The sequence below is a fragment of the Arctopsyche grandis genome, chromosome 10, assembly GCF_051622035.1.
Source record: "Arctopsyche grandis isolate Sample6627 chromosome 10, ASM5162203v2, whole genome shotgun sequence".
NCBI lineage: Eukaryota > Metazoa > Arthropoda > Insecta > Trichoptera > Hydropsychidae > Arctopsyche > Arctopsyche grandis.
Window position 1 is genome coordinate 2,475,605 of NC_135364.1, and position 16,563 is coordinate 2,492,167.

The window sequence follows — 16,563 nt, forward strand, 5'->3', positions numbered from 1 at the left end:
TATTATTATCTCTTAGGTTTCGCCAGATTTTCTCCATAGATGTCTCTATGGATGATTATTGAAATATAAATATTTCGTATTGTTACATAATAAATAATGTTATTATTCGTATTGCTTACGATGTTTATATTAATATCTGACCATAGATGTCAGATGTTATTTCAATTTGTTTGTATGTTTAATAATGTATTTAATAATATATGTATAATATGATGTATCGATTATTAACCTGTTTAGCACATTCGTCGCTTTGGAGCAATCTGTAAGGCGAATGTGCATGATTAATTGAAAAATGAAAAATTACATTTCTCTGCACATTAAAGGTCTGTTCATAACTATCCAGCACGACCCGTATCCTGCAGGTGTCATGCAAGCGCGGATAGTTATTCTTTGGTATATTCTATGTGGACGTATTCATACTCCATTCGCGCATGCGCATTTACGCATTCATGCGCGTCCATATAGAATGTACCAAAGAATACTATCCGCACTTGCATGACACCTGCAGGATACGGGTCGTGCTGTATAGGTATGAACAGAACGTTACCTGTTGGCAAAGGATTAAGCAAAGACAGTCTTAATATATTTTGATCGATTGACAAAATTCGTATGATCCTTTCATGCCCTTCCTATACAGCAGAGTGAATTATGTACATATTTACCTGATAGAAAAATCCCAGCACGGTCAACCCGTCGCGATAAATCACAGCTTCGCTGACGGTGGCATACTTTCTGTTTCTGTGAATTATATGCATTTCCATTGGATAACGAATATCGTTCAGCACATGTTCACTGCCACGATTGTTTTTATCGCCCCAATGAAAGTGCAATCCTTCCAACTCGTACTCGCTGTCTAATCTGGCTCCGAATATATACGGTAGCTTTTCTCCTTTATCGGCATCCGGATGTGGGACAGAAAGTGTTACTGCAAAACATAATACATTGTTCAATTCATTATTGATTAAAATAAAAATTGTCTAGGGGTCCTAGGACATGGCCGATTTTATTTATTTATTTATATAGTTCTAGCTAGTTAGCTTTTAATGTGTACTTCTATCTATATGTACATATATATATAAAAATGAATGTCTGTGTGTGTGTGTGTGTCTCGAATAGGCTCCTAAGGGCGGTTTCAGACTAGCGTATTTTTCTGCGCGTATATCGTCGTTTACACGCGCGCTACATTTCGCGCTTCAAAAAACTGGACTCGCGTACACGGGCTTATTCCAGCGTGTTCGCTCCAACCGGTAGTGGTGATTTAGTATCAACATGGATAATACGAGCTTATAAGCGCGTCTACGCTCGTACGAGTTGCGCGTATGGAAAACGACGCGCCTATACGCGCCTACAAGCACTTCAAAAAACGAGATTATACGCGCGTATAAAACGCTAGTCTGAAACCGCCCTAAGCCACTGAAGCGATTACGATGGAACTTTCAGGATTTGTTGTATGCATGTCCGGGAAGATTACTGTGAGAAAAAACGGGAACGGAAACGGGAAAAACGGGAATGAGTGTCATTCGCTATACTTTAAAATGTTTTCGCGTCGCGACCAGGGTGTTCGCTGCGTGCATTGTTCTGAAAAATGGGAACGGGAACGAGAACGGGAAAGGGAACGGGAACGAGAACCGGAACGGGAATTGCATGTGTTATTGTGGCATTGCAACGCATGCAGGGTTCAGCTAGTATACATAAATAAAATTGAATGTCTGTTTGTCTGTCTGTCCATAGAGACGTCTATGGATTTAAACTTGCACATAATTTTTTATATATTGTACATAAATCAAATTCAGATATTTGTGACATAGCGGATAGGGTGGTTTTTGCCAATTTGGTGTAGGAACCGTTTCAACAATGAAATCAGATAAATTGGAAACGATCGACTCGGAGTCACAAATAACAAAGTAAGTCTGACCAGCGGCATTAAAGTTAAGCACGGGATCGAACTAAAACTGTCGGTGCTAAACATAAACGCAACCACCGAGCCATATGTAAATCTATATACATATATGTATATAAAATTGAATCTCTGTTTGGGTCTGTCTCGTATAGGCTCCTAAACCACTCAACCGATTACAATGGAACTTTCAGGATTTGTTGTATGCATGTTCGGGAAGCTTACTGTGAAAAAATAAACGGGAAAAAACCTCTTAATAATTCGTAATTACGATTTTACCGACGCGAAAGTTTGAAGCGCCATTGTGTAGTCAAGGAAATGTGTTAGTTGGTAACCACGTTACTGGATTGATGGAGTTTTTGGGTGCCAGATGTTTCGTGATCGAGATTTTAGTGATCGCTTTTTACGGAATAATCACCGAACCATTCAAAACACGTCTCATAGCTTTATTTTGTAATTTTTGTATTCTTCCTAAATCTTGGCCATTAAACATTGTATTATACACAATGTTTAATGGCCAAGACAATTGTATTATACATTAAAACTTTACTTTTTCTAATTAAATTATTCGTTGGGTCACCATTCTGTGAGTTGGGACCGATTCGTTCGTGTTGTTGGCGATACTTTACTTCCTTCCCTCCCGTCACATTAAATAGTCATTTTTGACGTCATTACCCCCCCCCCACAATTGTTTTATTTATTTCAATTTCTGACAGCAAAGTCTACTCGTATATCATTTGAATTTTGACAGAGTATACACAGTATCTTTGTCCCTGAAAAAAATACTGTTGACATTGTGTGTTTTTCAACTGTAGTTATAAAAAGTGTGATATGCGTATAAATACTAAGTACGTACACACTTAAATAGTAACACTATTGTGTAACTAAATTTATTACTTCAAAAATTCAGCTCGGGTATTGTATTTTTATTATCTCGGACATCAAAGATTCTCGTTATCGATGCGATCAAGAACGCTCGTCGTAAAACTTTGGTTTTAACTATGGGGGGGCTTCCTTAATATGCGCGTCTTGCATTGAATAATAATCTAAAGTGATTTGAAATTAGGGGCGACATTGTATTTAAATTTGCATATTTTGCAGCGCATGCATATGTATGTACGTATATGTTTATGTATTTCTTAGAACGTAATTGAATGTGTCAAGAATAAATTCAATTAGATGTATTTTCTATGACATGTGTGTGATTATTAAGAATATCAAATTGCCCGATGAAAAAAGTTGATGAAAAACATGTGCTCTTTAAAAAAATGATCTGGCGGGTGTCAAATAATCAAAACTCAAATGATCGTGACAAGGTGTTTTTTTTTTCAGTTCATTCTACATATTAAATTTAAATACAGTAATCGCTTGACATTTTGTTTTTTGTTTCCATTTTTTATTTTTTACTAGTGTTGTGCCCGTTGATTGATTTCAACGGGTGACTTTGGAAAGGAATTATACGCGAATTAAAATAAAGTTATATATTATACATATGTATGAATATAGCCAGCAGCATAGCTCGGTTGTTAAGCTTCTGCTAAACACCGAGTTAAAACACCCACCCACCCTTAGGGCCGGGCCGCACCGCTCAACTCGAGAACAACTTGGTTGAGGGCGACCAGACCAATGCATGCAGGTAGATGGGACATGCCACACTCGTCAACTTGTTTGTCGCACACATTTCCATACATTTTTTCGTGTCGCGCAACAAGTCGGCCGACAAAGTTGCACGGTGCGGCCCAGCCCTTAGTATAGTGTTACATATAGTGTATTAATGCGCCGATGAATGAATGTGTGTGTGTGTGTGTGTGTGTGTGTGTGTGTGTCGCATTTTTTTCCATAGCCTTTTACGAAGTCACCCACGAATGCACGTAGACAGTGGATGTGTTACAATACAGAATAGATTCCCAGGCATTGCCGAAAGTACATATATTTTTATTTTTATTTTACATATGTATAATAGATATGTATATACCAGGAAGGCCTGATAAGTAGACCCCAATGCGCCTTCCTAGACAATTAATTAAAAACATTGCAGCATTTTTATTACATAAATCACTGTATTTCGAGAGGCTGAAGGACACAAAATTAACAATTAATTAATCCATTGAGATATCTATAGATTTAGACTTGTACATAAATCAATTTAAGATATTTGTGACGGTGGGTAGGATGATTTTTGCCAATTTAAGGAACCGTTTCAACAATGAAAATCAAATAAATGGTCAAATTCTGATAAGAAACGATCGACTTTGAGTCACAAATATCCAAGTCTGACCAGCAGTATTAAGGATTGGCATGGAATCGAACCCAGTAATCTCTCGGTGCTAAACATGAACGCAATCACCGTGTCCGTTTTTATATATATTCTTTTATATTGGTAAATTTTTATTAACTTATTATTCATGAATTTGTATGAAAAATAATATAATTGTATTCTCACTACATTGTTATATCAATTTTGATTGATATAACTGATTGAATAAATGATTTCATTTTAATTTGTATGAAAAGTCAGAAGCTTTTTTGACCATAGTACATATGTAGATTAAATCTAATTTTAACAAATTTCTTATTATAGAACTAAATAATTTAGATTTTATTATCAAAAAAGTATTTATGTCAACAATAGAAACTATATATGTATCTGACTAATGCATAAAGAGTCCAATTTATGATTGTTTCCCATTCAAATTTGTTGCTGTCGAGAACCTAATCCCGTTTTACTACTGGCGCCGAACTTCAGCATGTTTCTAGTTTTGAATATCGAGGGATTATTGTTTAAACCATCTTAAAATAAAACGTGAACATTCATATATACATCCGTAGTGAAAAACATTGATTGAAATACATTATAACGAAATGTTTTTCCGCATATGCATCTACGGAGGGGAATTATTGGCTCAATTTCAAAATTAATCTAATTTTCATACGCTTTCATCGACATTTCCTATGATAAATTGAACGTGTATTTGAGGAACGTAACGTCAACAGTGACAGAATCAAAAAACTATTTTCGAAAAAATACCCTCTTTCTTGAACGGCACCGAAATAATTTTGGTGAAGACAAAAAATAAAAACACACCCAAGTATATTATGCAAATCCAAAACGTACAAATAAGCAGTGCATCCAGTTTTCTCACGTCATTGACCAGTGCTAAAACAACACAAGTGCAATATAATACCCGCGTTATGGCAGACGTTGAAAAAACGAATCAAATCAACTGGACCGTATTTAAATAAATATTATTCAAATCCACTTGTGCTCGGCTTATTTCGAGGACGTACAAAAAATATCAGACTTACACTTAATATCTTCATACAATGCAGTTAATACATACCACATACAAAAATAACATACTTACATAGATAGGTATTAGTTTCTATTTTTTTTTAAATTTAAATACCATGCATAATTGAGTTGATTTTCAAAGCAATTACAACACGTACGTTTATTATATGTATATTTAACTATAGGTACATATATTGAAAAGTAAATACTTGCATTTATGCTAATACTGATGCATTTATGCTAATACTATGCAATAATTTAAGTATTAACACCGTCTTGGCTTGATTTTTGAAAATAATTCATAAATTACACAGCTTCAACCATTGTGTAATATATGTATGTATGTAGTTTTCCATTTGAATCCTGATTCAAGCCGTTACTATCAGGTTCCTTATCGCATCCAGTTTGGAAAGTATGAAAATATCCAATGCATTGCACGTTACAAGGTGTGATCAAAACTGTGGTAAATATACATAAGTATTACAAAAGAAATGCAACTTGCTGATAATCATCAAAACATAGCATGTAGTATCCTTGAAAGGCAATCCTGTCTCTTTTGAAAGTTGTTTTGTATCTATAAATCATAATATAATACATCCAGACATTCAGTTGTGGCCTTTTGTGGAGTCTTCGGAGTCGACTTATTGGTTTATTTGACTGTCAAATCAATTTAAGATTACAACCGAAAGTTGTATTGTATTTAAATATGTATGTTGGGTTTAGATATATGATACATATGTATATAGTTATAGTAGACGGAAGATCTATCATAGATTATAGTTTATAGTTGCAGTTTATCTAAAAAGGATTATGTTTGTTTGATCATTAAAGATACATTTTAGCCTCTCTATAGAATCTCGATCCTTGCTTATTATGAATTATTTTAATCAAATTGATAATATCGTTCAGTCAATAATCTCATCTCCTGTCCAAGATATTATTTGCTGGCTGTTTGTTAATTCTTGCTACATAGTCTATTTAAAATTTGACCACAAAATCTTTAAAATAATTTGTAAATTGACTCATTAGCATCATCATAAGGTCTGACAACAATTAATACTCATTTTTGTTCCATCATTAATGCCCATTTATGTTGAATCTTAAATGTAAGCAATCCTTAGAACTGATCATATTGAAATAAATCGAATTGTTGAACGATAATAGGCATTGTTCATTTCGATGGCATAGAACGAAAATTCATTAACTCAAGTTTTGTGAAATTCAGTTAAGGACGAAAATAAATGAAATTTTGCATGATCTTATGCCCGGAAAGATTCATTTTTTACTTATTATAATTGAAGTTCTATGAAAAGTGTATTTTATAATATAAAGAGTCCACTATATGTAGGAAGGCACTTAGGGCGAAAACACACTGAGTGGTACGTATTTTTTTTTAGATATTCCTAGCCCATATATGTACATGGTACACAGTCCCAAAAATCACCCCCTGGAGTGTTTTTGGTGATATTTTATACTTGTATATTTATCCTTGCTTGACAGTGATTGATAACGGTGGATCCCATATTTGAAGAAATGTAGGAGCAACTTGTCGGTTGCATATGGATATGCATATACACGCGACCTCCCAAACGTGACGTCCCATACCACTCAGTGTGTTTTCGCCCTTAGGTAAAACGCACATGCTGTCTCTTACACCGCCTCTCGACCAATAGTATTCCATTGTACGTGCAAGTATCTTTCTATAATTACTATAATTTGACGTAACTTTCAAACGTAAAAAAGTTGTAGGGTCCCTTTGACATGGTTGAGTTTACTTCGCTATCCTGTGAGTTTGGGACCGATTCTACCAATTTGGTGGCCACTTCTTTACTTCCTTTCCGACATTCATCATATACATATATAATATCGCTATAAAATAATAGTCGTTTCGATTAGACATATATACGTCACGGCCAAAATACTTCCAACAAAACGTACGAATATAATACGAACATAATAATACATCAATAAAAAACTTCTATATACACATAAATATACTGTATGCTACCAATGTTTCCTCTAGGCAAATTAGTCTCTGAGCATTTAGCGCCATCTATTGAAAATTTAATTAAATATTTTTTCTATTTGTGTTTTATATTGTTTATATATATGTAGGTAGTTTTTACCATTTTTTTCATATTATACAATTAAATATAAATATTAAATTAAATATATTTAAAAGGTATGATCGCGTGCTGATCGAACACATGTCCGACACATTTCTTTGGTTTTTTATTTTTTTATATAATAACTAAATATGCTAACCCAAAAAATATTAACCCATACGATGATACAACACTCGTAATTAGATAACTCTTAAACTACATATATTTATACTAAACTTGGTATAGGACTATTCCGCAAATTGCGGACGTGCGCGAGATCGCTTTTTGCGGAATAATCACCGAATATTCCGCAATATTAAATTAAATATATTTAAAAGGTATTTGAAAAAAAATAATATCTCCGCGCGTGGATCGAACACAGAACCGACACATTTCTTTTAATTTTTTTTAATCAATAGCTTAATATGCCATAACCCACGCGATGATATTCCATCGGGCACAACACTAGTATTAATAGTCACGTATTAAACCATACCGTCGTTTTATTCCTTTCGCCCCACATGAAGTAAATAAATATTTTTCCTTCAGAGGAGTTAAGGTCTGTTCATACCTATTCAGCACGACCCGTATCCTGCACGTGTCATGCAAGTGCGGATAGTATTCTTTGGTACATTCTATATGGACGCGTATGAATGCATAAATGCGCATGCGCGAATGGAGTATGAATACGTCCATATAATGTACCAAAGAATACAATCCGCACTTGCATGACACCTGCAGGATACGGGTCGTGCTGGATATGTATGAATAGACCTTAATGCTTACTTTTTACAAATCTTTGTCAAGTGTATAATAAAATGATACCGGGGATCTTCATAAAGAAGGTTAATTATAGTATTTCAACATTGACTAAGCGATTTTATTATAAATGAAATTGCAAGAGCGCATTCACTGTATTTTTTATCACACCTCGTAGAACATTAAGGTATCGGTTTCTACTTTTTTTATGCAAATGCAATGCATTATTTTAATCTTGCGCTGACTTGATTTCAAAAGCATTTTATAATTAGTGCTGATAGTGGGAATGTTGACTTTTCGCACGCCGAAAAAAATTTTGTACGCACGTATACATTACATGATTTTAGGAGACGAGACGACACAAAAGTACATGTCAACATAGGGTATTGATTAACTTTAGTCACGTGTTGTAATAAAAAATAGTAATTGACACGATGGCGACAGGATTTGAAGGCGCTAGGGTCATATGCAGACAATAAATTAAAGGCGGCCGTCCAATCGACATGAAGATAAGCAGGACGCGTATAAATCACAAAAATATAAATAATTTGCTAATTTGGAGGCAGTGGGTGTTACTTTCGTCCTCTGCATATCAATGCGGTACTTTGCATATGAAATTCAACCAGTCCGTTAACATAGGGTGATTGATTCTCCGTGCGAGCTACTAGCAAGCGAAAATGAGAATCGTGAAAGAAATGCAAAAGTTTACGATGAATTGTTCTAGAAGTCCTTCCATATACGATGACCCATCCGCTCGTCTTGGAAATGGTGCAGAATAGCAACGGTCAATCGTATATAATATAATTGTCTAATGCGTGCGTGCGTGCGTTCGTGTGTGTAAAGTACGTATTTATGTTCGCTAACAAGCCCCGTCTCTCTTTCTCCCCTTGGAATCGTATATCGTGGAAAGAGACGCGGCATAATCTTTCACATGAGTGGCAGACAAACAAAATATTTTTTTTTCAAAAAAATTGATCAATTTTTAAACTATTAATTCCGTTGATCCGATTTGCGATATTTTACTGAGTGCACAATTATGTGCACACAGGCAACTAGTAAGCAATAAGCAAGCGTGCGCGTCTTTTCCATAGAGTGGGGGTAGGCCATCGTAAATTTAATTTTCAAAAGAATTTTTTGCCACAGTGTCTTTACAGTTGCCCAAAATGACACTGTGGCCAAACATTAAATAACAAAAAATATAAACGAAAAAGAAAAAATACACAAATAAGAAAAAAAAAATCAAATAAACAAATTTAAAAAAACTAATAAATTTTATAAAAAAGTAATAAATATAAAAAAAGTAATAAATGGATATACCTTTAAAAAAATGCTCGGAATAATATGAGGTGGTTGAAAGATACATTGGGGAAATGTTACACTTGTTGGCTAGGATATACATACGTAGTTATTGGCCCCAGTAAAATTACTTAATTTAGAAGGTTTTTTTCACTGTTCACCGTAAATTTGGGTTAAAAGAGCTGAAAGTTTGTTTTTGTTTCTATTAATGTATTGTATAAAATCGGTTCAGAGATTATTCCGCACAAAGCGATCTCGCACACGTTACTAACATTTCGATCACGGAATATCTGGCACCCGAAAATACACATGAGAACTATCATACTAATGTGAACTCGGGTGCCAGATATTCGCGATTTTCGTGGCAACGATTGTCGCAATTTGCGAAATAATCCGTTTACCTATAAAATCATTATATATTTCAACCCGATAACTTTTTTTTAATTTTATATCATACAAGTAGCTAATAAATAATTTTTCCAAATGTAGAATTGCCACAAAATATACATATTTAAATCGTATTCAAAAGGTTAGCATTTTTTTATTTTCTATTGATTTCAATCCTTTTTTATTTATTTAAGCGTTTGAATTACATTATATAAAATGATAAATATTGAAAAAAAGAAGAAATTTTATTAGAAACTGGAATTTTTGGTCACCCTCAACAACAATGTATGCAAATTTGCATTCCCATTCGATGCAATCATTATAATGCAATACGCAAGGAAAGAACGTGTCTAACAATGTAGTATGTATTTATATAATTTAAGCTTTAATTAAAATAAAGTTTCTCAATGCTTTCGGCGCCACCCATGAAACTAAATGCGTGCTTTAAATGATAATTAATAAGTTTTTATTCGCTAAAATTTTAATATGCAACATATCGGTGCAAGCCACCAATGAAGTTGACCTTTCAGACATGAGACAACTCCAACGAAAATATAATATATTGTCTGAAAGATCTTTTTTTCTTTTTAAATACATATACATATGTACATATGTATGTATGTACATACATGAATCGTCTGAAAACTAGACGATTTGCCAGTTCTACATAAAGGTAGAAATTTATGTAGACATTTGTCTGCAGATAAATCTTTATCGCTTTGTATCGTAGCTGTTTTTCAGCAACTAGCAACTTTTCTGTCAACTTTCGCTCTCACCACAATACTTTACACAATGCTATTGCTTTCAAGGACTTAAATATTATCGAATAACTCTGAGCAACAAAAAATCAGGTTTTTGAGTTTACCAGAGCAGAGACTAATCTTTACCAATCTTTACTAAGTGAATTCTTGACCCACTGAATTCGAATATGATTTTTGTTGTTTGGGTCTCCTTTACGAGATATGAGCGTTTAAAAAAATGCGCACTTTTTACAGATTTTTGGTTTTTGCGGTCTTTAATTCAAAATATAGTATTGCTGTGCTCAAAGTGAGTATTGAAATCAATAGTCAGATTTTTTTTCTATTGATTGTGATTTTTTATTGTTTTAAAATACTTGTAATTAATTTTTTAGCGAATTTTAAAAATCAAAAATATATTTTTTTTACGGATTTTTTCTCTGTGATATTTTACATTTTTTTGGTCAGTTTTTTATTTCAACACATTTATAAGGATTGGTTTTCTATCTCCATATTTTTTATTTTTATCTAAACGTACTAACTAGAGCGGTAATTGCTAAGAAAGACTTTCGCTTGCCGTCCCGCTTGCACCAACGTTTCTGGTGTACGCTCACGGAAACTGAACGAAAGTCAATACTAGATTTTGAATTAAAGACCGCAAAAGTGAAAAAACTGTAAAAATTGCGCATTTTTTTAAACCCTCATATCTCATATGTAAAAGAGACCCAAACAACAAAAATCATTATCATATTCGAATTCAGTAGGTCAAACTTAGTAAAGATTGATTAGTCTCCGCTCTAGTAATTTTTTTTGTTGCCCAGTGTAATGGATCGGACATTACAGTCAAAACATTTTTTTACGTCGAATGCATGTAACGATGAATTTTAGATTTTTGTTCAACAAAATATTCTTAGAGGCAATTTGTTACTCGTAGGGTTTGTCGTAGCGTCTCCAGTAATGTAACAAATGTAACCAGCAACACAGCTCAGTAGTTAGCGTATAATGCTTTCAACTGAGGGGTCATGGGTCATCTCTTGGCCCGTTATTGCTGGCCAGACCTTGAATATATGTACATATGTAGCTCCAGTTCAACCGCTTCCTATCAGAGTTTGCCAATTTATCTGATTTCATTGTTGAAACGGTTCCACCAAACGGGCAACCTATTCCCGTTTATCGCAAATTTGAGTTTTTAACAATTTGAATTTGTTGATTATTATACATATAAATATGCTACCCATCTACATACTTTGTATTTGTCTCAAATTTTTTTTATTGTTTATCGAATTTGTCCATAGATGTGCATAATGGACTAGCGGTTAGCATATAATGCTTTGAACAGAGTGGTCACGGGTTCAAATCCCACTGGTTTCTGCTGGCCAGACTTTTGATTTGTGACTACAGGTCAATCGTTTCCTATCAGAGTTTGCCTATTTATCTGATTTTCATTGAAACGGTTCCAACAAATAGGCAATCTTACCCATTTTCTCGCAAAATCTCGAGTTTTTAGCAATCTCGTATTTCGCTGAATTGTATAAAATGCTGCAAATGTATAAATTTGACCATAAACGTCTCTGTGGATATTAATTGATATGTGTTTATGCACTTTGTATAATACTGATAATATTTGTATCAAATGTACAATGTTTCTGGCCAGGAAGGCGCATCGAGGGTATCCTGGTATAAATTAAAGATAAAATAAAATGTCTCTATGATATTGTGTAAATATAATTGTATTGTAATAATTGGAACTGTTAGTTCTAATGTGTAAAATAAAAATGTATTTACCCGTAAAGAAAACCAGAAACGCTATGAGATATGTAGTTAAGAACAGCTACAACGGAAATATTGCTAGAGACTTGTCTGTTTATTTCTCTATAAGAAAATGCCCATCTCATGTATGAGTTTTATTTGAAACCGAAAAGAATTAAAGCATGTCATAGGAGCTTTCATTCAGCAGTAAATAATAAAGTGCTGTAAATGTACATAAATGCTGTAGAAGTCTCCATTTTCCTATTTTCATTTTATACGTGGAGTTTTTGACCTGAAAATTACCTGAATGTCCATTGTTGTGCAATTTGATGGGACTGGGTAGCAAATCGTGGTAGCCCACCATCTCCAAGGCAGGCATCTTCAGCGGAATGGCTCTCCTCGTGTTGACGCTGATGGGCGATTGGTGTCTTCCACCGCATCCGATATGCCTCTTCCTCCATCTTCTCTGATCAGCGATTGCGTATCCGAAGCCATCGCCCAGAACAACTAAACAATGTAATAAATCTTTTTATTTAAAATCTAGAAGCGAATTCAGAATTATTTTCGATGCACCACCTACGCGGTAGCAAGAAGCAATCCCTCATTTGTCAGAGCGCCTCTACCATCTAACATACATTATTTACAATATCTAGTTGGCAATGCAAAAATTTCACCGTCAAGAATTGTTAAAACGTGTATTTACAAAATACATATATCATTTAATGTACTCATATATTTATCATTATGTAAAACTTGCTCAAGCGGATAAAATTTTCATTCATCTTTATATAATAGGTAGATGACTATTATGACGATAAAAGTAGAAATGAAAATTATTTATTTAAAAAAACTCTTATGCGTAATTTCATCACTTACGGCCAATATGAAAAGTCTAAATTTAAAATTATCCATGAAAAAGAAATAAACAAAAGAATTTCTGTTGATTTGCTATAAAAAAAAACTTTTGTTTCCATTTAAATAATTCGAATAAATATAAAGAATCCTATTCTATTTTATTATTTATATGCTGATAGAATTATTAAGATTTCGAGTCGAATCCAATTATGCACGGTTGCCTTAAATATGAATAAATTCAATAGTGCATAAATTTGGTTTTATGTTGTTAGAAATTTTTAAAAAATAAATTATATTTTTATTTCCATTAGTTGCCAACAAGTGATTACTAATATTAAGTTTTATCTACATTCTTAAAGTAGATGTCTAATTCAAATTTAGTACTTATTTAAATATTAAAACCTGATTTTATTTTAGAAAAGTGAGGTCAAATCTAATGAACAGACATACATATTTACATTTATGGATGATTCTGGATTTTACCAGTTTTTTTTATTTGATTGGCATAAAAATGTTTGAAAATCTTTCATAATGAATTTTTTTCTACTATATATTATACATACGTATACTTTTTAGGTCAACTAAACATACAAAATATGTATGTATGCATGTATTTCAACAAAAAAAATTGTGTCTAGACATAATTTTTAACTTTTTAAACATATTATATATCCATAAAAGAAAAAAAGGCAAAAATACTTCTGACTAACAAATTCAACCAATTGCATTTATGATTTAAGTAATTGTTTTAATGAGTATTCAATAGAGTAAAATGCAAAATTAGATAATTAGTTATGAGACGTATGAAAAATGTCTTCTTTATGCAAAACATAATTTTTCGCATGACAAAAAAATGTCAATATACATATTCAAAGTGCATATTTTAAATAATAATGACTAGTTTACGATTGTTAAAATTTAATGCTAAAGCGGTTTTATCTATCATAACATATTATATACTTACATATTTAACATAAGCATATTTTTATTACATTGAATACTAATCGATTGAGATGCTTTTCTATTTCGTATCAAAGAGGAGAACAGGATGTATATGTATTTTGCCTAGATGTGAAATATCGGTACCTGCATTTTGGTTTTGAAATTTGAAACAAGTTTTTTTCATTAGTATGCAGTTTTTAATATATATTAGTATAATAGACGTCGTCTATTAAAATAATATTTGGCATATGCATTTACATAAATAATATATTTTACAGTAAAATCATGTTTTTCGCTAAATGCTATCATTTCAAGAATACTTGAAATTATCAAGAAAATCTATCTTGGATTTCAATTAATAACACTGTTCGACAAATGATGACTTTTTTTTGGTTCAGAGACGAGATATGACTTTTATTATAGATCTATGCCCAGTGAACAAGAATCTGGTAATAAAAAATGTTGATTAGCTCGAGATTCGGAGATACATATATGTGTTTTTTAAATCGCACGATTTTTCTATATCTTGGTGTTGTTCGGTCGATGTCTCAAAATCAGACAATTTCCTGTTCAAAATAAATATTGGAATCAATAGTCGGCTATTTTATCTTTCATTTGTAGTAATTTTCAGCTTTCAAATCTCTCTAAGTAGTCGTCCAGTTCAAATCAAAAGTCAAACTATCCCAATAAACACACGTTTATTGGGATAGTGTTCTGGCCAACCTATTTTTTGTTTTCGTTTAATTTAACAAGGGTTAATTGGACGTGTGCTGAATTTTAAATCGGTAAAATTGCGAGCTAAAAGCTCATAGAAAAATCGCGCGATTTAAAAAACACATATATCTCCGAATCTCGAGCCAATCAACATTTTTTATTACCAGATTCGTGTTTACTGGGCATAGATCTATAAGAAAAGTCATATCTCGTCTCAGAACCATTTTTCGTGTCGAGCAGTGTAATTAAAAACACTTGGTCTTACCTAAATTGCTAACATTACTGTTTATTTTAAGCAGATAATATCAGTATATCAACGGATGTATTACTTGAACTTTGTATGAAAGCTTCTGCGCTTGTTTTTATATTAAATTTATAAAGGATTTAATTCGATGGTTGAATTCGTTGCTAATTACAGATGAAATTTGAGACCAATTGACGCACTTGGACGTTGTCAAAAGGCAGACGGACGGAATTCACATGGGAAATAAAATAACATTAAAGTCAGTAGGAAATGTCTAGAAAATGTGACGCGGAAAAATGAGAGTTTTCCGCGATGTGTAAATAAAACATTATGTCAGCCACTTAGACCGATACAGTGGCATCCTTCAATTAGCACCCGCACAGCAAAATATCCACGGAATTTCTAAAAGAAATGTTTTTGAAAAAATAAAAAGACAGTTGACCCTCATCCAAGGATACCTACGTGTATTCTTGGAACTTTAGAAATTATTCAAAGTTGCACCAGGCTAGCATTCTAAACTTTGCTTCTTTCGTAAACACAACGCGTCTTTATGTGTATAAGAAAACATAATTTGTATAATAATAGCGTATTGAATAACACATTATTGACATTACAATGTTGCGAACAATGCTTAGAATACTGTAAATTGATAAATATGATGAAGTACGTGTAAGCAAATAAAACTAAAATTTCATATGTTTGAATAGAATTTACTCTAATGTATTTGGAAATCTTGAATAAGTAGAGCTTCTTCAAAATCTCAAAGGTTGATGATTTTAATTAAAAAACAAGTATCCCAAATTGCATCATGTACTATAAATGTCTAACGAAGTATGATTTTGCCTCAAGCATGATTAATTATGAATTAATTCTAGATAAATTTGAAACGAAATTCTTCAATACTACAAAATGTATTACTATGTATATGTATATATAGTAATTTTATTCAATCTATTATATGTCATTTGGTAAATGTATACTGATTTTATTCAACCAATTACATTTCATTTGGTCAATATATGTACATATATAGATTTTATTCAATCAATTATATTGTATTGAGTAATTATTATTGTCAAACATAATTGTATAATTATAAATAAATGGAAATTCATATTCTATTTTGGTATTTTAATTGATATTATGTAAATAAAGACTGCCCACTCTCTGCATCATCATACATACATACATATGTAGATAAAATACAAAGTATTTTTAGATTTAAACTGTGTGCCTAACTCTCCATTTTAGTTGAATATGGAAAACTTTGCATAATTTAGAATTTAATTCGTTTTTAATAAAATATATATAAAAAAACATTAAAAACTTTTCACATATGTAATACGTATATATATTTATTGCATAGATTTTATCCGTCTAAGCCTGATTAAAGTTGACAGCAAATCACATTATTTGACAGTGAAGTATTTGTATGATTGATATGAAGTTCATAACATGATAAATTTGATTTTTATTCATTTAATCATGCTCTTAGTTACTGTAAATGAAGGAAAATGTCTCGCATATGTTATTATGTAGAGGGATTTTATCTCTGGCAGATAAAAAAGCTACAGTTATGAGTTTAA

The 16,563-nt window shown here is 32.5% G+C and overlaps 1 protein-coding gene across 1 annotated transcript in view; it reads right to left on the reverse strand.

Moving 5' to 3' along the window:
- The window catches only part of CAH9 (Carbonic anhydrase 9), a 28,228-nt gene that overhangs the window by 3,808 nt on the left and 7,857 nt on the right, over positions 1–16,563 (reverse strand). The window contains exons 2-3 of the mRNA XM_077439548.1: positions 12,526–12,729; positions 663–925 (exon numbers count right to left, since the gene is read on the reverse strand). Coding sequence (XP_077295674.1) covers positions 663–925; positions 12,526–12,729 — 467 coding nt within the window. The remainder of the gene's footprint in view (positions 1–662; positions 926–12,525; positions 12,730–16,563) is intronic.